The sequence below is a fragment of the Hemiscyllium ocellatum genome, chromosome 23 (genome assembly GCF_020745735.1).
Source record: "Hemiscyllium ocellatum isolate sHemOce1 chromosome 23, sHemOce1.pat.X.cur, whole genome shotgun sequence".
NCBI lineage: Eukaryota > Metazoa > Chordata > Chondrichthyes > Orectolobiformes > Hemiscylliidae > Hemiscyllium > Hemiscyllium ocellatum.
Genome location: NC_083423.1, coordinates 18,551,269 through 18,573,996, shown reverse-complemented (window position 1 = coordinate 18,573,996; position 22,728 = coordinate 18,551,269). Strand labels below are relative to the sequence as shown.

Below are 22,728 nucleotides of genomic sequence, written 5' to 3'. Positions count from 1 at the left end.
TTTCCGTGTTGGACGTATCACTTAAAACTTTGAGGTAGAGATGTGGAGGTATCTTCAAAAATGACAATCCCACAAAAGAAAGAAAAGGTAACAAGTAGATCCTGGTGATAACACCATCCCAATCACACAAGAACCTATTCAGTGAAATTAAACCAATTTTTTTTCCACCAAGGAACAATTACTATTAATTCAATAATGAGAACACGTTTGACAATGTATGTAAATGAATTAGCATTTCACGTTTTGCACTGGGCCTGATAGCAAGTTTTAAAATTGCCCCTTCTTCCAACTAAACACCCATCCACATGTAAATATTAGAATTTTTTTATTAATTTTATCCAACAAGTTTATAGAAGCTTTCTATTAGGAGTCCAAGAGGATGTGAAAGGAATCAAATCAGAACGAATTAATGCTGTTCAGACATGCAGCTCCTCAGTTCCCTGGTCCTTTTTACCATCGTTCATAATTTGGATGGCAAATGGATTAAGCCAATGGACTGCAGGAAATTCTGCAAAGTGCTTCGGTATTCCTGAGGATGCTGCCGCAGATGCCCAGCATGGCAGGACATCTTCCAGCTTTTCCCAATTGCAGGAATGCCTTTCTTCTGCCAGTGATACAGCATGGCCTCTAATTTCTTGTAGTTGCTCAATGGATCGTTCTCACTGTAGAATAACAGAATGGGGGTATGGTACTGTTTTTCCCAGAAGGCTTTCACGCCAGCTTGGTAATGCTTGACTGTGTAACCACTCAAAACCCAGAAATAGAAAAGTGTGATCCTTTTGAGGAATAGCTGGAGGATGGGAGGAACCAGCACCTGTGGGATATCTGGAATATATTGAAAACATATTAGCATTACATTTGGTGTGTGCTTGGTGAGAATGGAACATAAATAAAAGGTACTCACTTATAAATCCATTAGAGAATTTGGGAGAAACCTTGTTATCCAGAGAGCTGTGAAAATGTGGAATATATTGCCAGATAGAATGGTTAAGGTGAAATGCATTAATACATTTAAGGCCTGGACAGAAGGATCAGTAAATCCCTTTTTGGCAGTTTCAATAGTTATATCAAAGCAAAATCAAGGACAGAAGTTTGGAGTGGGACGGGTGGATCCAGTTATCATTGTCCCTGTTGGTACCAACAAAATTAATTGGATTGAAAAGAATTTGAACAATTAGGAATTTCAAAAAAGGGCCAAGGTAATCTCAGGTGAACTACCTGAGCCACAGACAAACTGATACTGGGTAAATAATGTCAAGGAATTAAATGTGTAGTTTAAAAATTGGTGTAGGAGGAATGGACTTCAGTTCATGGGGCACTGGTAGCAGTACGGAGGTAGAAGACAATATTCTAATCAGATGGGCTTCACTTGAACTGTCCTGAGATCAGTTTCATCATAAATTAAATAAATAGGACTGTAAGCAGGGCTTTAAACTAATTAGAGAGGCACACTTTGGGATGGGGAATACTTCAGCTTTCAAAGCAAAAGAATATGAACATTATTACATTGGAGCAGGTTTAGAAAAGATTTACCAGGATGTTGCCGGAATGAAGTGATTGAATTATAAAAATAGGTTGCATGGGCTGGGACTTTCTTCACTGTAGTGTCAGAGTTTGAGCGGTGACCTTCAGGGTGCTGTGACCAGCTCTGAGGAAGAGTTACCAGACCTGAAACGTTAACTCTGATTTCTCTCTACAGATGCTTCCAGACCTACTGAGCTTTTCCAGCAATTTCTGTTTTGTTTCTGATTTACAGCATCCACAATTCTTTCAGTTTTTATTGATGGTGACCTTATAGACTTTATAAAATCATTAGGGGAATAAACAAGAGAATAGCAAAGTTTTGTTTCCCCTCAAGTAAGGGAGTTCAAAACTAGGAGGCATATTTTTAAAACTAGAGAGGAAAGTTTTAAAAAGGACATGAAGGGCAACTTTCTTTCGTACATAGAGTGGTTTGTGTGTGGAATGAACTGCCAGAGAAAATGGTGAATATGACTAAAAGACGTTTGGATAAGTATATGAATAGGAAAAGTTTCAAAGGCTTTGGCACAGACTGAAGGGCCTGTTTCCATGCTCTATGATACAGTGCCATTTCAGGCCAACTATTTTGATCATGATACCCAGAGTGGAACAGGAAGGGAGTGGGACGGGGATGTGCGGATTAAATGGATTAGCCGTGGGAAATGCAGGATTACAGGGATATGGTTTTGGTGGGAGGGGGTGGTCTCTGGGTGGAATCCTCTTCAGAGAGTCATTGTGAACTTGAGGGGATGAATGATATGTTTCCGCACTGTAGGGATTCTATGATTTCTCGGAAGGGACAAAGTGTTCACGCACAAAAAGAGTAACAAATAGGATCAAATGGGGAAAAATGGTAAAATGCAAAGTTAAATGGTTCTTTACTTAAATGTACATTAGTGTTCAAAACAAAACAAAATTAATTAATGGCTCAAATATTGCTAATGAGTGTGACCTTATAGCCATTATAGAGAAACAATTACAAGGAGTTCAAAATTGGCAACTAAATATTCTGGGGTATGTGATTTTTCAAACAGGCAGGGGAGGGTAATGGGGTAGCTTTGTTAGTAGGGGATGATGTAGAACCTCTTCAAAATTAGTAAAAGTTGCAAAAATAAATGAAGAAATACTTGTTTTACACATGTCTGGGTGTGGAATGTATGGCCCAGAGTGTGGTGGTGACAGACTTAATCAAGGCATTCAACAGGGAATTGGATAGTTATTTGAAAATAATCAATGGAACAGGGTTATGGCAGGGAGAAGGCAGGAGAATGGCACTAAGTGAGATGCTCACTTGGAGATCAGGTACAGATGCAATGTCTTGAATGGCTTCCCTCTGCATTATAACAATTCTGAGATTCTGTAATACTCCAGAAACCTGAGCTCATAGTCCAAGATGAGGAGGAAGTGGGTACTACATTGTTCAACATATTACAAGGGTTCACGGTCAATTTATCATGTTAAATGAATTAATATTTTGAAGGGATAAATGCAAAGGAGTTATAACTCCAGTATTATTCACTCCTGAACTGTATCCCTTTCTCTATCATTCATCTGAGTCACAAGGTCATGGATTCTAATTTGTTATGTAAATATAACAGATCCCATGGCACTGTCTGTTAACAGCAAATAGGCATTTTTTCCTGGTATCCCTGGTCAATATCTATACCTTGACATCAATAAAAGTATAATATTTGGTCAATTTCACACTTACGTTTGAGAGAGTTTAATGTGTATAAATTAGCTGTGCACTTCCTCCATTGCAATAGTGACAGAACCTCATAGCAAAAAACTTTGTGACATCCCAAAGTCATGAAATGCATTATATTAAGGAACCCTTTCATTCTTTTCCCCATTATTAATCATTGGTTTTAGGCAGTGGGAGTGTGCGTATGTCGGGGAAAGAGGAGCGGTTTGCACGTAGTTAGGATGTCCAGTTCCTCCAAGGACAAAATTGTTGCCTGGCCTCACATACAAATATCAAGTAGTTGAGGGTGTGAATGCTTGTGGAACTTCACAGCCATCAAATTCTTTGTCTGCAGAAGAAAAATACGGTGAGTCGCCACTTTGGTCAGAATTTGGACATTGAAGCCAAAATGTGCTTGAAATAACACTGGTGAAGTTAGAATTTAAGCAATGTAAAACGTTCATTAAAAAGCACAAATCAAACACCAGGATACAACATTATCATTTCTTTCTCTTTCTATTTAAGTATTCCTTAATGTGTTTAAGATTAGTTTTGTCTTATTCATGCAGCTGAAACTGATTATCAACAAAAATGAGTATTTTTATTTAGGCTGTCCAGTCCTCCACTTGCGATAACCTTATTTAAAATGAGTTCCTCAACGAAACTCTACTAAAGCCTCTAGTAGCTGCATTTTGTGGCAGATGACTTCTTGTTAATTTTTTTTGATATGAGGAGGTGTGTGGACTAGACCCTGTACCTCTGAGAGTAGCTCATTTGAACAACCTTCTTGAACAACTGCAGTTGGTGGAATCTCACATTATTGATGACGGCAGTCAGCTGACTGTGGATGGGGCTTCACCCCAATTGAGTTCAATATTGAAACATGCAAAAGATTGTGGAATTTATACATAAGACCATAAGACATTGGCCTAATTTCTGCTCCTTTCAGCACATCATGTCTGGTCCGCCATTCAGTTATGGCTGTTACGTTTCTCAACCCCATTTTCCTGCTTTCTCCCCATAACCTGTGATTCCCTGGACAATCAAGAACCTATCTATCTCAGTCTTAAATATATTCAATGACCTAGTCTCCACAGCCTTCTGTGGCAATGAATTTCATTGCTTCACCACTCTCTGGCTGAAGAAGTTCTTCCTTATCTCTATTTAAAAGGTCTTCCCTTTACTTTAACGCTGTGCCCTCAGGTCTTAGTCTCTCCTATCAATGGAAACATCTTCCCAACATTCACTCTCCCCACACCATTTAGTATTCTGTAAGTTTCAATTAGATCCCCCCTCATCCTTCTAAACTCCATTGAGTGTAGGTCCAGAGACCTCAAATGTTCCTCGTACGTTAAGCTTTTCATTCCTGGGACTGTTCTCGTGAACGTCCTCTGAACTTGCTCCAGGGACAGTACATCTTTCCTGAGATATGGGGCCCAAAACTGTGCACAATTTTTTCAATATGTTCAGACCAGAGCCTTAGAACCTCCGAAATATATCCCTGCTTTTATATTCAAATACTCTCAAAATAAAGGCCATAATTGCATTTGCCTTCCTAAGTATTGACTCAACCTGCCAGTTTACCAGAAAATCCTGGACCAGACCTCCCATATTTCTTTGCTCGTCAGATTTCTGAATTTTCTCCCCATTTAGAAAATAAAATGACATTTGGCGTAACTCCCTTACGTTTAAAACTTACCAGCCTTTTCTGCATTTATTTGCCAGTTTATGCTAATATTTGTAGCAGAAATGAAAGGAAATTTGACCCTTGATTTTGTTTTTAAAACATTCATAGGAGTGTCTCACCATTCGCAAGGAGTTCCATATCTCCCGCAACCAAGCTGTCAAAAATCTGGCCCATAATCCTCGAACCGAAGCCTGAGTAACGTGGCACATCTCTCTGTGTGACTACCAGCATTTCGGCAAAGAGGAATCCTCCGATGGAGGACGCGTGAATGAGAAGGGGGCGTGAGGAGAAAGGCTCGCTCTGAAGCAGGTCCAACACCTCAGATGCATAGGACAAGCCATACTGTGGCCACAGAAAGTGCAAGATGCTGCTTTCCACGCTCAGAATGTCGAAGCCATATGGGTAATAAATCTGCCGGTAGTGATCCATGGCATGGCACTTAGCTCCATACCAGGGGAGGAACAGAAGAAGTGGCCTGGGTGCACCATTCAGGGTTTTAGTGCTGTTTCCATACAGTGTTATGGTGCTGGAGAATCTTTTAATCATTGTGTTCTTGGGAGCAGATCACAACTGGGTGAGGGGGTTGGATATGTGAAAGGTCTTGGGGTGGGGTGGGGGAGAAAAGTAGAATAAAGCAGCGTTAATATAATTACTTTCACAATACTAGTATACAATGTAGCATATCAAAATTCAACTTAGTTGAAACAAAGATGAGCCTTAATGTTTCAACAATCTTATAATTATTGTGCGAGGTAGGGAGCGACACAGAGAAAGCAGTGCTGAATTTTCCATTAAAAACAAATTCTCTTCAACTAGCTTCAGAAGTTGCAAAGAAATGTTGAACTTTTGGGGACAGAAAAATATCATCTTCTCCTATCAGATTGTTTGTTTCAGCTGCCTTCTAATGAATCATCATGCATTGAAATTCATCTTTAAATATGACATACTGATACACTCAAACATTCATCCAAGATGTAACTGAACCAACACAAACAGAATATTGCTGTAATGCCGTTACAAGTTATATCTATCATAAATTTTAAGAAATCATTAAATAATTGCTCTTTACATTCGCAACATGATAATTTTAAAGATAGACACGCACACGCCGTGATTCCAAAGCTAGCCATCTATTCCTCTGCTCTATTACCTACAGCCAAATGTTTACTTCTAAACTTAGAAACCTTTATAAACCTTCTAAACCAGAAACACTGGGGGACAAAGTGCAAAGTACTTTTTGCATTTGTATCTCCTGCAATCTCATGAATTCTAACAACTCCTAAAATCCCACATTACATTCACAAGCTATCAGATTCGCAGTTACAATTATTTTCCCTGCTTCTGTAATCCAGGTCAGTCTAATAGTCCTATTCCTACTCTAAGTTATTTGGATTCTGGGAATATTTTGCATTTGTATAGCATCTTTCATGTCTTCAGTGTGTCCCAAACATTAGAGCCAATAAAGCACTTTTGAAGTGGAAACACTGTCGTAATGCATGAGGCAGCTAATGTGAGGAAAAGAAGTTCCTACAAAGTGCAGCGTGACAAATGGCCACATTCCCTGTTTCAGATTTTAGTTGCAGAATAAATATTCCTCAGAACAGAGGAGAGCTCTCCTCCTCTTCGTCCCACCGCACCTATGGGGATGAGAAGGAAAATGGTAATGCTACCTTTGCTTTATTGTGCGTTACTATAACAACCACTGGCTTGAGAACAGAGCCCAAAACTGAAAGCAATAACCCATGGCAATTGATAACACTCCACACGAGGTATTTGCAGTAGGATTAAGCTGCCTCACTTAGATGAGACTTTTCAGTCATTGGCACAACAGCACGACATGTAGCTACCTCTTCGTGGATCTTCTGCATTCTATCATTCTATTTTTTTATCTAGCTTAACTTTAAATGCTATTTGCCTCAACCCCACTCACTTAGGTTCAAATTCCACATTCTAAACATTCTCCTGCTAAAGAGATTTCTTCTGAATTTCCTGTTTATTTCATCAGTGACAGTTTTATATTTATGGCTCACCTACAAGAAGAAACGTCTCTATATCATCCATCCCATAAACTTTTCCACTTCAAAACTCTTTACCAGGAACGCTCTCAGTGTTCCCTTCCTTGGCTCATATGCACCATATCATCCCTTCCCCCTCTACAATAGGTTTACCTGATTCCCAGTATTAGTTTCGGGCTTCTGTTGCACAGATTAGTTCCATAAGTTTAGTATGTAGCTATCTCAAGCACTCATTTCTTGTTCCTGGAAAGTCTGCACACTTCCTGATAGGAAGTAAAGACAATGTTGCCAGACTTTGCCATAGTGGTTTGTATCAGCTAACTTAAAGGGCAACTTGTCATTACTTGGAGGTTCCATATTTAATCTCTGGTGAGTTAGCACAACCCATCTGTGTTGGTATCAGAGAACGTGGATCTGGGAGTTAGACTGGAGTAAGAGTCAAACTCAACCTTAGCAAGATTCATAGGGGAAAGAGACAGGAGTTCAAATGAGCTACCTTTACTGATGAATATTTCTCTAACAACCAAGAACCAGATAGCAGATTATCTAACCAACTGAAAACAGTTGCACTTAGTTCACTGATCTACACTGGCTCCTGGTTTGCTAAACCTTGATTTTAAAATGCTCACCCTTGTTCGTAAATCCATATTTGGCCTTTCCCCATTATCTGTTACTTCCTCAAGTCCCACAATTGTCTAATATCATTGTGCTCCTCCAATTCAAGCCTATTGTGTATCTAATTCTCATTATCCCATCATCCATCTGCCTTGACTCTAATTTTGAAATGCCCTCCTCATGTACATCCCCATCTGTCTCCCCTCACCCTTTTAGATACTTCTTAAAACTTATCTGTTTGACCAAGCTTTTGGTAATATTACAGTACCAAATTTTGTCTGATAATTCTTCTATGAAGTGGCTATTTATTTTATAAGGTTCTGTCTTGTTACGATACGGGGTAAACCTTCTTGGTTAATTTAAACCAGCAAAACAGAAAGGATTTATCCTATGCAGTAATCTGGAAAGACCTGAGAGGCCTAAAACTATTTAAAGTCAAAATTAACAACTTTATTTCTTAAAGTATAACAGAGAATAATTAATTAACAACTATTTACAACTCCTTCCTCTAACCTATCTTTTATCTTCCCTTCTATAATATTAGTCCAATAAAAATCCCATTTAAGATTCGCAAAACAAAACTTCTTATCTCAAAACCAGGCAGTTTTTGGTTCTTCTCCATATTTCTGTCTTCTTTTCTTCTTCTTGGACATTCTGCTTCACACATTACTGATCGATAAAGGTACCTTTAAGACAGCCATTTTTTGGGCAGTGTTTACATGCTGGTGGATTCTCAGTTCTCCTTCCAACTATTCAATTTTCCCTGGTCTTATTCCCCCTCCCCCCAAAAGCATTGGATTGTGACATTGGCTTTTAAGATTGTCAATATACTCAATTCAAACCTGATTGGAGATTGGTATTTTGGGGGTATAATTTAAACTGATTGGTCAAATTCAAATTTGTTTTTGTCTCCAGGCAACAAGCAAATCAAGTTGTTCACTCAACTTTTTTTTTCAGAACACTTGGTGCTGTCAGGTAGTTGTATTAGCTAATAACTTTCTTAAAAGGTACAGTACATCCACATCTTCATAACAATCTAAATATGAGTTGTTGTTGTTGATACCCACTTGTACAACAATAACATACATAGCTAGACCAGGATTGGATCCCTCTCCCTACTGTGCACCTTGCTTAATCTTTTACTGAGATAATGAAGAGGGAGACTCCCAGGATATTAAACTAAGATTAGGAGTTAACTAAATTAATTCATATTAGGTGCTGAATGTCTTTTTTCTTGAGACTTCTACAAATACAAAGAAATTCTATGTATAGAGAATGAACTGCCAGAGGAAGAGGCAAGTTCAGGGCTCCCAAATAGTTTCATACATTTGATTTCAGCCAATTACCGCATTTTTGACAATGTGTAGCACCCCTGCCTCTGAGTCAGTAATTCATTTGTTCAAATCCCATTGTAAAGACCTGGGCACAAAATCCTGAATCACACTCACTGCATGACTGAGGGACTGCTGTGCTGTGAGAAGTGTCACCTTTCAGATTAGATGCTAATTGGAGGCTCCAGTGGCCCTCTCAAATGACACTCCCTTGTGAATGCCTCAACTGAATCAGCCTCCAACACACTATCAGCCAATGAATTCCAGTCACTGTGTGGAAAAGTTATTTCTCATACCAATTTTGCTTCTTTTGCCAATCGCTTTAAATTATGCCTGTATCCTTTTGTTCCTGACCCTTTCACAAGTGGGACCAGCTTCTTGTTACCTACCCTCATAATTGTGAGTACTTCATCAAAACACCCATCAGTCTTCTCTTCTCCAAATAAAACAGTCCTAATTTTTCCAATTTATCTTCATAACTGAAATCCCCCCACTAAAACCACTCTCATAAATCATCTTCTGTACTTTCTCAAATAAGTTCACAACATTCTGAAAATATGTCACACAGAACTGGACACAATAGGTTCGACATCACCTCACTGCTCTTGTACCTAATGCCCCTATTAATAAAGTCTAGATACTGTAGGTGTTATTAGTCACATTCTCAACTTATCCTACCACCTTCAAAGACATAAACACCCTCTGCTCTTGCAGAACCCTTTAAAATCATGCCGTTTACTTTTTATTATTACTCCATGTTACTACTACTAAAATGAATCATAACATATTTCTATAACCTGCAGCCCATCTGCTGATTCCATCAATTTGTCTATTTCCTTTCAAAGTTCTACATTGTCTTCATGACAGATCAGTCTTGCTGCTTAAGACAAAGTCTCCGTTACATGAGGGTGACAAAATGCAGACTGGGTGATTGCTTTGTTCAAACACCTCTGTTCAGCCCACAGCTGCCTGCTATCTTCAGCCCCACTACCATTCTCATTTCTCCATCCTCAGTCTCCTACAATATTCTAAAAAAGCTCCAAGGGAGCTTGAAGAACAGCACCTCAGAGTCATAGAGATGAACAGCACAGACACAAACCCTTTGCACCAACTCATCCATGCCAACCAGATATTCTAAATTAATCTAGTCCCATTTGCCAGTATTTGGCCCATATCCTTCTAAACACTTTCTTTTCATATATGCCTTTTAAATGTTGTAATTGTACCAGCCTCCACCACTCCCTCTGGCAGTTCATTCCATATACGCACCACCCTCTTCATGAAAAAGTTTCTTCTTGGATCACTTTTAAATTTTTCCCCTCTTACTTTAAATATGCCCTTTTAGTTTTGAACTTCCCTACCCTGGGGAAAAGATCTTGTCTATTTACCCTATCCATGCCCCTCGTGACTTTATAAACCCCAATAAGGTCACCCCTCAGCCTCTGACGCTCCTGGGAAAATAGCCCCAGCCTATTCAACCTCTCCCTATAGATCAAATCCTCCAACTCTGGCAACATGCTTGTAAATCTTTTCAGAAGCCTTTCAAGTTTCACAACATCTTTACGATAGGAAGGAGCCTTGGCAACATCCTTTCTTTTAGTTAAGTATTTTACCTCCTTCCATGCTCGACATTGGGTTCAACAATGTCACATTACAACCTTTGTCCTCTTCTTTAGGGCAGCATCTGGTATTGATTTGGTTATTATTCACACCTTTTTTGAATCCTTTGTTTCTTCATCTGTCCAATTTCCATCTCCTTTTTTCTTACATCATCATCCCAAAATCATTCTACACATTATCCCAATCCTCTTTGCCTGTTCTTCCCTTTTCTGGTCTTTGTACTGCTTACAGCCTGTTCGTGCCAACTTCTACCAGCTTCAGTGAAAGATAACAGATCTGAGTCATTCATTTCCCTCTCCACAGATGCTGCCTGACCTGCTAAGGGATTTTTACTTTCGGATGAATATTTAGCTGATTATGAAGAGTCTAAATCGTGGGATTACCAGAATTCTGAGTCCTGACAACAGATTGGAGAAAGCATTGTGATAGAATGCCCATCAACTTTAATCCATAAATCTGCAGCATCACATAATGACATGACAGTAGATCACCCTCATGGGTAAATCCCACTGACTGGCAGTGGGTTTTACACAGAGTAGTTTTAACACAGGTGCCTGCATGATCCTGCTCACGGTTTTTCTCCCAGTTTGTCCTGCTGTTACTGTTTAGCAGTAAACTGGTTTGTATTGTTGTCATTTTGACCAGAGAAACAAAATGTTTCATCCTGCTCTAAGTTTGAAACTCTGCATAGTCTGTGCTTTTGTTTTGGATTTAAAAATATTTCTGGATATTCTGTTCCCTTACTGCCAAGTTTACGGCCCTCCTTTCTTGTAGGCACTGTGTCTCATTGGATATGATTTAAGAAAGAACTTGGAAATATATGGCAGTTATGACCTCAGTAAATCCCAGAATGCTTGAAGTACTTTGCGTATTCAACATGTTCTCTGTTGCAATGTAGGAAAACAGCAACTGCTGATAATGTGTTGCTGGAAAAGCGCAGCAGGTCAGGCAGCATCCAAGGAACAGGAAATTCGATATTTTGGGCCTAAGCCCTTCATCAGGAAAACAGCAAGCCAATTTGTGCACAAACATTGGCAACACAAATCACCAATAATGGTGCTTCAATGGTGCTAACTGAGACCTGACATTTTCTCTGAACTTTCCACTTTTTTCTTCTCTCTTCTTTTTGATCAAACATTTTGACACATCATACTGCTTCCACTTTTGCTTGAAGCCACATTTGTCTCATTTGTGTGAAGCACCTTGGGTTTCTTTACTAGGATAAAGGCACTATATAGTTGCAAGTTCTTGTTGGTTGAGATAAATACTGGGGCAGACCCAAGGAACTCTCCTACTCTTCCAAACAGTCACAAAAGTATCCTTTACATCCATTAATGAAAAGGACCTTGCTTTGAGGGTACAACATTGCAGGACACCCAGCAAGGGAACACTGGATGCTAAGCAGGTGTAGCAACACATAGCTTTGCTCTTTGTTTAAATGTTGGGGAGCAAGGCTACTGGGACTGGATAAGGTGGGGAGTGAGGTTACTGGGACTGGGGAAGGCACAGGGTGAAGTGAGGCTACTTGGGTTGGGGTAAGGCAGGGGGAGTGAGGCTACTTGGGCTGGATAAGGCGGTGGGGAGTGAGGCTACTGAGACTGGGTAAGGCAGGAGGGGAGCAAGGCTACTAGGACTTAGACTACGTTTCTGATAGAATCATTTATAGTTGATAATCTTTTAAATATATTTTTTAAATGAACAAGCATTGCATCAGAAAGGCTGCGAATGTTGCAAAGAATGCATAAGCACAAAAAAGGAATTTGACATCATTCAGAAGGTTTGGAAGTATGTCTAATTAAAGGAAGGGGATGTCAGTAACCTGGATCATATCCCATACGAAGTACAAGTGACCAAAGTGCTGTCTGAGAGGCCTGTGAGAGTGGCTGCAACAGTAAGTTCTATACAGAGGCACCAATCCCATGGCCATCTACAGAGTTAGATCTCTCCTTACTCCACAGAAATGGATGGTGCCCTGAGTTGGCCTCTGGTTCTGGGGAGGATACCTCTCTGGGAAGCATGGTGTGTGGTGGAGCATGGTGTGTGGGCAGTGAGGCAGCAGCAAGGAGAGGAGACCTACTCTGGGGGGGGGGGGGGTGCAATCCATTTCTAAATCCCCAGACTTTACCACTCCCTTGCCTCCAACACATCCCTCATCCTCCAAGCCTCCCCCTCAACTCCTACTTTCCTCTCTCACTTCAGCCTTCCCCTCCACATCCCCCTCACTCACCAGCCTCCTTCAATCCAACTCACCTATGATGACCAGGTTTCCAAACTAAACTAGTCCCATTTGCCTGTGTTTGGCCCATATCCATTCAAACCTTTCCTATTCATGTAACTATCCAAATGTCTTTTAAATGTTCTAACTGTATCTGCTTCTACCACTTCCTCTGGCAGTTCATTTTACATACGAACCACCCTCTGTGTGAAAAGCTTGCCCTTCAGGTCCTTTTGAATCTTTCCCTACTCACCTTAAAATTAGGTCCTCTAGTTTTGAACTCCCCAACATTGCTATTTATCTTATCTATAGCCCTCATGATTTTATAAACATCTATAAGGTCACCTTTTAACCTTTGACACTCCAGTGAAAAATCCAACCTCACCTCAAAACTCAAACCCTCCAATCCTGTTAACATTGTCTGCTCAGAAGCTGACCGAAGCTGAAGTTGAAAATCGAACATAACCAGGTGTCAACAACAGGCAGAGCAGACTGATGTGTCTCAGTCACAGCAGTGATGGAGGAAGGACTCAGTTATGTTAAGCAGCAGATCAAAAACATAGTGGAGGCCGGAGTATTCAGCTTATCCTCACAACCAACAGTACAATATCTCCCTTCATCCTTTTGCCACTAAACTGCTTCTGCACACTTCCATGAGCACATGCATACATGTAGAGGGAACAGCACATTCCTTGGGCTTTACAACATTGATAACCTCTCGTGTATTAGAGTTGATCTTTCTCTGCAGCTATTACACAATATTCTACACTCTGTTCTATTACCCTGATGTAGGTAAGTAAGGTATGATTTGTTTGGATAGTACACTAAACAGTACTTTTCACTATTTCTTGTTACACGTGACAGCAATAAATCAAAATCACGTTCACCAATATTGTAAACCAGTTCTCTACCTTCAAGTACTGTCCCCCCTCTGTCTTGAATCAGCTGTAATCCCCCTTCAAAAATATTCAAATCTTGATCCCATCTTAATTGCAAACACTCACCTTTTCTCTAATATTCTTGAACAAAAATCTTTCCCAGGATTCTTCACTTGAATCTCTCCAACCAGGTTCTATTAACCCCTGTTACCAAACTCATAAATGACCTATGAGGCTGTGACAAAGGTAAATTCTCTCTCCCCGTCTTTCTCAAACTGTCTGCATTCTTTGACAAGGTTGACTCCACAATACACCACTGAGGCTAAACGCCAGTTCGCGGACACCTCCTCCTACTGCCCCTTGACCATGACCCCACCTCCCACTAGCAAACCATCATCTCCCAGACCATCCATAACCTCATCACCTCAGGGGATCTGCCATCCACCGCCTCCAACCTCATAGTCCCACAACCCCGCACCGCCCGTTTCTACCTCCTGCCCAAAATCCACAAACCTGACTGCCCCAGCCAACCCATTGTCTCAGCCTGCTCCTGCCCCACAGAACTCATCTCTGCATACCTCGACACGGTCCTGTCCCCCTTAGTCCAAGAACTCCCCACCTACGTTCGGGACACCACCCACACTCTCCACCTCCTCCATGATTTTCGCTTCCCCGGTCCCCAACGCCTTATCTTCACCATGGACATCCAGTCCCTGTACACCTCCATCCCCAATCATGAAGAACTCAAAGTCCTCCGCTTCTTCCTTTCCCACCGTACCAACCAGTACCCTTCCACTGACACCCTCCTTTGACTGACTGAACTGGTCCTCACCCTGAACAACTTCTCTTTCCAATCCTCCCACTTCCTCCAAACCAAAGGAGCAGCCATGGGCACCCTCATGGGCCCCAGCTATGCCTGCCTCTTCGTAGGATATGTGGAACAGTCCATCTTTCGCAACTACACTGGCATCACCCCCCCAACCTTTTCCTCCGCTACATCGATGACTGTATCGGCGCTGCCTCGTGCTCCCACGAGGAGGTTGAACAGTTCACCCACTTTATCAACACCTTCCACCCCAACCTCAAATTCACCTGGACTGTCTCAGACTCCTCCCTCCCCTTCCTAGACCTTTCCATTTCTATCTCGGGCGACCGAATCAACACGGACATTTACTATAAACTGACTGACTCCCACAGCTATCTAGGAGTAAAAAATGAGGTCTGCAGATGCTGGAGATCACAGCTGAAAATGTGTTGCTAGTCAAAGCACAGCAGGCCAGGCAGCATCTCAGGAATAGAGAATTCGACGTTTCGAGCATAAGCCCTTCATCAGGAATTCCTGATGAAGGGCTTCCTGATGAAGGGCTTATGCTCGAAACGTCGAATTCTCTATTCCTGAGATGCTGCCTGGCCTGCTGTGCTTTGACCAGCAACACATTTTCAGCTCCCACAGCTATCTAGACTACACCTCCTCCCACCCTGCCCCCTGTAAAAATGCCATCCCATATTCCCACTTCCTTCGTCTCCGCCACATCTGCTCCCAGGAGGACCAGTTCCAATGCCGTACAGCCCAGATGGCTTCCTTTTTCAAGGGCCGCAGCTCCCCCCCAGACATGATCGACGATGCCCTCCACCGCATCTCCGCCACTTCCCGCTCCTCCGCCCTTGAGCCCCGCCCCTCCAACCGCCACCAGGACAGAACCCCACTGGTTCTCACCTACCACCCCACCAACCTCCATATACAGCGTATCATCCGCCGTCTTTTCCGCCACCTCCAAACGGACCCCATCACCAAGGATATATTTTCCTACCCTCCCCTATCAGCGTTCCGAAAAGACCACTCCCTCCGTGACTCCCTCGTCAGGTCCACACCCCCCACCAACCCAACCTCCACTCCCGGCACCTTCGGCACCTTCCCCTGCAACCGCAAGAAATGCAAAACTTGCGCCCACACCTCCTCCCTTACTTCTTTCCAAGGCCCCAAGGGATCCTTCCATATCCACCACAAATTCACCTGCACCTCCACACACATCATCTATTGCATCCGCTGCACCCGATGTGGCCTCCTCTATATTTTGGAGACAGGCCGCCTACTTGCGGAACCGTTTCAGAGAACACCTCTGGGACACCCAGACCAACCAACCCAACCACCCCATGGCTCAACACTTTAACTCCCCCTCCCACTCCACCAAGGACATGCAGGTCCTTGGACTCCTCCATTGCCAGACCATAACAACACAACAGTTGGAGGAAGAGCGCCTTATCTTCCCCCTAGGAACCCTCCAACCACAAGGGATGAACTCAGATTTCTCCAGTTTCCTCATTTCCCCTCCCCCCACCTTGTCTCAGTCAAATCCCTCGAACTCAGCACCGTCTTCCTAACCTGCAACCTTCTTCCTGACCTCTCTGCTCCCACCCCCACTCCGGCCTATCACCCTCACCTTGACCTCCTTCCACCTATCGCATCTCCATCGCCCCTCCCCCAAGTCCCTCCTCCCTACCTTTTATCTTAGCTTGCTGGACACACTTTCCTCATTCCTGAAGAAGGGCTTATGCCCGAAACGTCGAATGTCCTGTTCCTTGGATGCTGCCTGACCTGCTGCGCATTTCCAGCAACACATTTTCAGCTCTGATCTCCAGCATCTGCAGACCTCACTTTCTCCTCCACAATGCTCCTCCCAAATTACCCCTTCTGTCCTCCAGCTGGATGGTGCTGCACGTCTCTGATTTCATTCTTAAATATCCAATCATAATATCAATTGCAGTGGTTTCTCTTCTCACTCCTGCAGTATTACTCCTGGAGCTCACAAGGATCAATCCTTCGCTTCCACTGTTTCTCATACATACGCAGCCTCTCAACGACATGACATGAGCACTCATGTAAATGCTGACATTCAAACCTATGATACCCCACTTCTCTCAATTCCTCCACTGTTGCTAAACTATCAATGCTGGATAAGCAAAACTTTCCTCCAATTAAAGACTGGAAACACAAACTCAGTTCCCTAGCTATGACTCCATCCCTTTTCCTGGCAAAAATCTGAGACTATTATATAACACCTGTTAACATAGTAAGGTGTCTAAAAGTGTTTCACTCCCAAATGCCATCAATTGACACTGAGCTACATAAAGAGATATTAAGGTGAAGTTAATAATGCGGTTAGATAGGTTAGTTGAAGGTACACCTTAAAAGGAAGGCTGAGAGAAGCAGAGGGGTTTTGGAAAAACTGCAGAAGTTAGGGTTTAAGCAGCTGAAGACATGACCAGTAATGGTAGAGTGATTTCAATTGCAGAAGCACTGGAGACCAGAATTAGAGGGGTGCCGAAATCACAGAGGGTGTAGAACAGCAAGAGGGTACAGAGACTGGAGGAGTAAGGCCATAAGAGGGATCTGAAAATAAGGACTGCTAAGGACTTGGTTCTAGTTGCTTTATTTACAATATTTGCAGACTTGAAAACAGTACATCCAACCTACAGAAGATAAATGTACAAGCATTTGTAGATGTCATGTGATATTCTGAATATGTGACATTCAACCACAGACATACACACTTCCATGAGCACATGCATACACATAGAGGGAACAGCACATTCCTTGGGCTTTACAATGCCAATATTGGGACCATTGATAACCTCTTGTGTATTAGAGTTGATCTTTCTCAGCAGCTATTACGCAATATTCTGCACTCTGTTCTATTACACTGATGTAGATAAGTAAGGTATGATTTATTTGGATAGTACACTAAACAATACTTATCACTATTTCTTATTACACATGACAGCAATAAATCAAAATCAATGGAGGTTTCCAAACGAGAACATGGAAGCGGAATAAGGAAGGGGCTGTTTTCCAGAAGGTGGCCTCCAGTTTTGTTTCCTTATTCACAATCCGATAAATTTTGGAAGGGAGGTCCTTAATGCTGTAGGCCCAATCAGAAGGCCACTAGCTTTGAAGCCTTAATAGCCCCACAGCATAAAGTGGGTTCTACTGAGGCAAACAACACAAACATCACAGAACAGAGGCAGCTTCAGAAACACATAAATAAAGTCTGAGAGGCAAGCAAGCAGGCCCTCACAGCAGAGAGCAAAATGCTTCTGGCAGCAGTGTCTGGGCCGAGGAGACGGTGGCAAACCCCTCTTTGTAGAATGGAGTTTCTTGCGATGAAAGTTCCTCAGTTTGTGTCTACTGTGCTGGGGCGAGGCTGCTCACTTCTTGTCAAAATACCAATTGCCCTCCAAATCACAACCCCTTGAGCACTTAATTATTTAAGTTTGTTTCTCTCCTGCATTCAGTGGCAGCTGCATCCTTGCCCACCTCTGAGAAACATCCCTAGCAGCAGGAATAGGTTGGGGAGCAGTCTCAATCTAGCTCCCTGCTATTTCCAGCTAGCCTAGCACTTGTTGCAATATAGAAATTGTGACAGCCAATTTGCAGAAAGCAAACTCCCACAAACAGCAAAGTGATCGTGACCAGATAACCCTGTGTTTTGTGATACTGAGCGAGGGTTAACTATCCATCAATTATTTCCCTGCTCTATTACAAAACAAAACATTGCGGCAAAACCTATTACATCGAGATGAGGCCTCAGTTAACATTTCATCCAAAAACTAGTACCAATGGTAAATTCAACATTTGATTATTAGTGTAGGTTTTTGTGTCTGAACCCTTGAGGGAGCTTGAATCTGGTCCAGGGCTCACACCTGAAGCCTATTGACTCAGAGGCAGACACAGACATTTTCATACACACAAATAAGATTATAAGGTTAAAAATCACAACACCAGGTTATAGTCCAACAAGTTTATTTGGAAGCACTAGCTTTCAGAGTGCTGCTCCTTCATCAGGTAGCTGTGGAGTAAAAGAATGTAAGATACAGAGTTTATAACAAAAGTTTACAGTGTGATGTAACTGAAATTATATATTGCAAAAGACTTGGATTGTTTGTTAAATCTCTCATCTTTTAGAATGACCATGTGGGTTTCAGATCTTTCATATGTAAATTGCAAATTTTTTTTTAAAAGTTACAATCTCAAGTGAACTTTAACAATTGGAGTCATGTCGGCCCAGATAATGCATTGAAGGTGTGAGCTGTCCGTGCCACAGTGGTCAGACTGATTCTCATCTAAAAAATGGATTTACAGAATCTTACATGGATTCATGTAGTTTTTGAGCAAAGTAAAATGTAATTCTGCAAGTGAAAATTCACCCCACAAACTTATATGTGTGCATGTGGGTGTGGGGAGGGGGGGGCTATGAGTGTCTGTGAGATAGTGTGTGTACATGCATGTGAGTGTAAAGGGTATAAGTCTGTGAGGGTGCATGTGTGAGTGTATGTGTGAGTGTTATGAGAGAGGTGTGGGTCTGTAGGAGAGTATGTGTGTGCATGTGTCTGTGGAAGAGTGTGTGTGTCTGCAGGACTGTGTCTGTGTGTTAGTGCAGTGGGATCACCTGTAGTGTGACATGAACCCAGGGTCCTGGTTGAGGCCACCCTCACGGGTACTGAACTTGGCTATCAGCCTCTACTCGGCCACTTTTCACTGTTGCCTGTCCAGAAGTTTGCCTTGGAGGATGGTCACCTGAAGGTTCAAGGTTGAATTCCCGGACTGCTGAAGTGTTCTCCGACTGGGATGGAACATTCCTGTCTGTTGATTGTTGTGCGGTGCCCATTCATCCATTGCTATAGCCTCTACGTAGAGTGGTCGGAGGACACTTCAGCAGTCCAGGACGTTTGACTGCGGACCTTTGAGTGACCATCCTCCAAGGAGGACTTCGGGACAGACAACAACAAAAGGTGGCCGAGTAGAGGCTGATAGCCAAGTTCAGTACCTGTGAGGGTGGCCTCAACTGGACCTTGGATTCACGTCACACTACAGGTGACCCCATTGCACCACACACACACACACACATACATACATACACATACTGTCTCACAGACTCTCATAACCCACACTCCTCTCCTCCACCCCCCCAAACACACACACACACACACACATACACATACACACAAGTTTGTGGGGTGAATTTGTACTTGCAGAATTACATTTTACTTTGCTCAATAGCTGCATGAATCCATGTAAGATTCTGTAAATCACTTTTTTAGATGAGAATCAGTCTGACCACTGTGGCACAGACAGTCGCACACAGGACAGCTCACACCTTCAATGCATTATCTGGGCTGACATGACACCAATTGTTAAAGTTCACTTGAGAATGTAACTTTTTAAAAAATTTTGCAATTTACATATGAAAGAACTGAAACTGATATGGTCATTCTAAAAGATGAGAGATTTAACAAAAAAATCTAGGTCTTTTTCAATATATAATTTCAGTTACATCACACTGTAAACTTTTGTTATAAATTCTGTACCTTATGATACGCCACAACCACCTGATGAAGGAGCAGCGCTCTGAAAGCTAGTGCTTCCAAATAAACCTGTTGGACTATAACCTGGTGTTGTGTGATTTTTAGCTTTGTCCACCCCAATCCAACACCAGCATCTCCAAATCATACCAAAAAAAGAGTAAAATATCACGGATGTCAGAAATCTGAAACAAGCACAGAAAATACCAGAGAAACACATTAGCTTTGGCAGCACTTGAAGAGAGAGAGAAACAGGGTTAATGTTTTATGTTCAGAATGGCTTTCCTTCAAAACTCAAGATGTGCTGAGACTGTTCAGCACTTTGTGTTCCTTCCACACAGTTAAATACACAAACTGAGGGACAAATGCAGACTATTGGCCCAGTTCTGGAAGATGCACTTTGGAATGTGTGTGAAAGCATTGCAGACAGTGCAGAAGAGCTTGATGTGAATAGTTCCAGACATGGCTGAGGATAAACTTGAGATTCTGGGAGCAGAGAAGGGTGAATGGAGATCGGATTGAAACGTTCAGAATGAGAAGAGGTCTGGACAGAGCAAATAGGAAGAAAATGAAAGAATCAAGGAGAAGGCTGAGCCTAAGAAGCAAAAGGAATATGAGGAAAAGCTTTATCACACAGTGAGTGGCTCAGGAGTGGAAATGCACTGCCTGACAGTGTGTTGGAAGCAGGCACTCAAAAGGCTCATAGATGGCTGCAGTATTTGAATAATGTACAGAGTTTAAGGAAAAGGTACCCAATGATCAGTTCATTTGTAGAGATGGCACAGAGATGATGGGCCATCTATTCTCCGTCCACCCCACACTGTATAGTGGCTCCGTGGTTAGCATTGCTGCCTCAGAGCACCAGGGTCCAGGTTCGATTCCAGCCTTGGGTGACTGTCTGTGTGGGGTTTGCACATTCTCCCCTTGTCTACGTGGGTTTCCTCCGGTGCTCCAGTTTCCTCCCGCAGTCACAAAGATGTGCAGAGGTTATGTGATTTGGCCATGCTAAATTGCCCATAGTGTTGGGCATATTAGTCAGAGGGGAAGTGAGTCTCTATGGGATACTCTTCGGAGGGGCGGTGTGGACTGATTGGGCCGAAAGGCCTGTTTCCACACTGTAGGAAATCTAATCTAATCTAATCTAATCTAATTCAGTGATTCATGAAGAAAGAGACACAGAGAAGAAAAGTGCACAGGTTTTGGGACAGAGAAACATAGCATCACGTGTCAGTCGATTGAGAAGGTGATGTGGAACGAAAATGAACAGAAGAATTAAACTGGTAAATTGAAAAGGAACTCTCTTACCCCCAGCTTGTCAGGAAACAGATCTGGGGAGAAGAGCATGATTGGCTGGATGCGTTTCAAACGTCAGGAAAGGTGGAGACTGAAGCCACAAGGCAAGGGTGGGTTAGTTATACCCTGTAAGTAAAAACAATGACTGCAGATGCTGGAAACCAGATTCTGGATTAGTGGTGCTGGAAGAGCACAGCAGTTCAGGCAGCATCTGATGAGCAGTACAATCGACGTTTCGGGCAAAAGCCCTTCATCAGGAATAAAGCTTATACCCTGCGCTTGGGGGATGTTTCAGTGTCGACAGCGAATGACAAAGAATGAACCCGGAATTTTAGGAAATCAACTGTTGAGACATGCAAGCAGCAAAGTATGCCCTGATTACTGGAGGCGCTGGTTAATTGGTGACAGCTTGAACTCGGTCAAGACAAACTGCATTTATATAGCGCCGCAAAACCGTTTGCACTGCAGTCGCTTTCAACTGGCAGCAGAAAGCGGCGCTGCCAACAGAAGCGCACTCTCTCCGCACTGAAACCGAGACCAGGTTTAACCATTCTCAGTGTGTAGTCCCGACCCACTGACTCCCCGGGAAATTTAAATTTCCGATGCGCTGTTCTCCTATACCCCACCATTTCATTTTACCGCCTGGAATACTTCCCAAACTAGAAAACGTCAGACCAAGAAATCCAATAAAGCTTTTAGCTTCGAGTTACTGCCCTGTGACAGAATAACTGGAACCGTCTTTGTGAAAGCAAGTTTATTTTGTGATGTCAGTTTGGGCGTTGCCATCATTTAACATGATGCAAATTTCGGAAATCTTCATGATTATTTGAAAGTAATCTAAAAAAAACCAACCCTCCTGCCATGCACCAGACTTCCCTCCAACCCCTCGACCAAGCCAACTATCCCTCTCCCCATACTTCCCTCAGCTTACCCCCTTAGACTTCTATGCATTCAATCATTCAGACTCTGTTTCAATATTCCCAAACCTTTTCAGTGTGTTCTTGAACGCTTACCAGAATAGAAAATCCACTGCCTTAAATTATAGGCTTAGCTTCTGAAGAGATTTTCTCCACTGTGCTTTCTGAATTCTGCAGGATCTTCCATTGGAACCAGATATAATTAAGGAAGGTAAGTGGGTAGTTAGGGGCTCTGACTGAGCGGAAGGTTTGAGTCTCTGGAGTGTGGATAATGTCCTGACTTTGTTGGAGTGGGACATGAACCTGTTGACTCAGTGACAGCCTTTTTCCAGTCAAAGTAACTCCGAGACGTGAAGTGCTCTCCAGTTTTCCCCAATTCTCCCAGCCCCACTTTCTCTCTAGTATTCTCACCACATGAATAGGTTTAGCCCCACTCTAATACTGTTATCCTCCAATATTTGCTTTCTCGCGAATACTCTTCTCCATACATAGTGCTAGATTAGAGTAGTGCTGGAAAAGCATAGCAGGTCAGGAGCAGGAAAATCGACGCTTTGGGCAAAAGCCCTTCAGCAGGAATGGATACACAGGGCCA

At 42.5% G+C, this 22,728-nt stretch overlaps 1 protein-coding gene across 3 annotated transcripts; it reads right to left on the bottom strand.

Moving 5' to 3' along the window:
* Positions 1-380: 380 nt before the first annotated feature.
* Positions 381-21,925, bottom strand: si:dkey-5i3.5 (uncharacterized protein LOC565091 homolog). Of its 3 annotated transcripts, none has more exons than XM_060843123.1 (3): positions 21,846-21,925; positions 5,012-5,492; positions 381-825 (listed from the first exon to the last, which is right to left on the bottom strand). In XM_060843123.1, exons 2-3 carry the CDS (start codon positions 5,436-5,438, stop codon positions 461-463), a joined length of 792 nt encoding a protein of 263 aa, XP_060699106.1. In that variant the 5' UTR covers positions 5,439-5,492; positions 21,846-21,925; the 3' UTR covers positions 381-460. The 3 variants fall into 3 exon arrangements, with proteins under 3 accessions (XP_060699106.1, XP_060699107.1, XP_060699108.1); XM_060843124.1 differs by lacking the exon at positions 21,846-21,925 and adding an exon at positions 21,232-21,250; XM_060843125.1 differs by lacking the exon at positions 381-825 and adding an exon at positions 3,441-3,554.
* Positions 21,926-22,728: the final 803 nt, after the last annotated feature.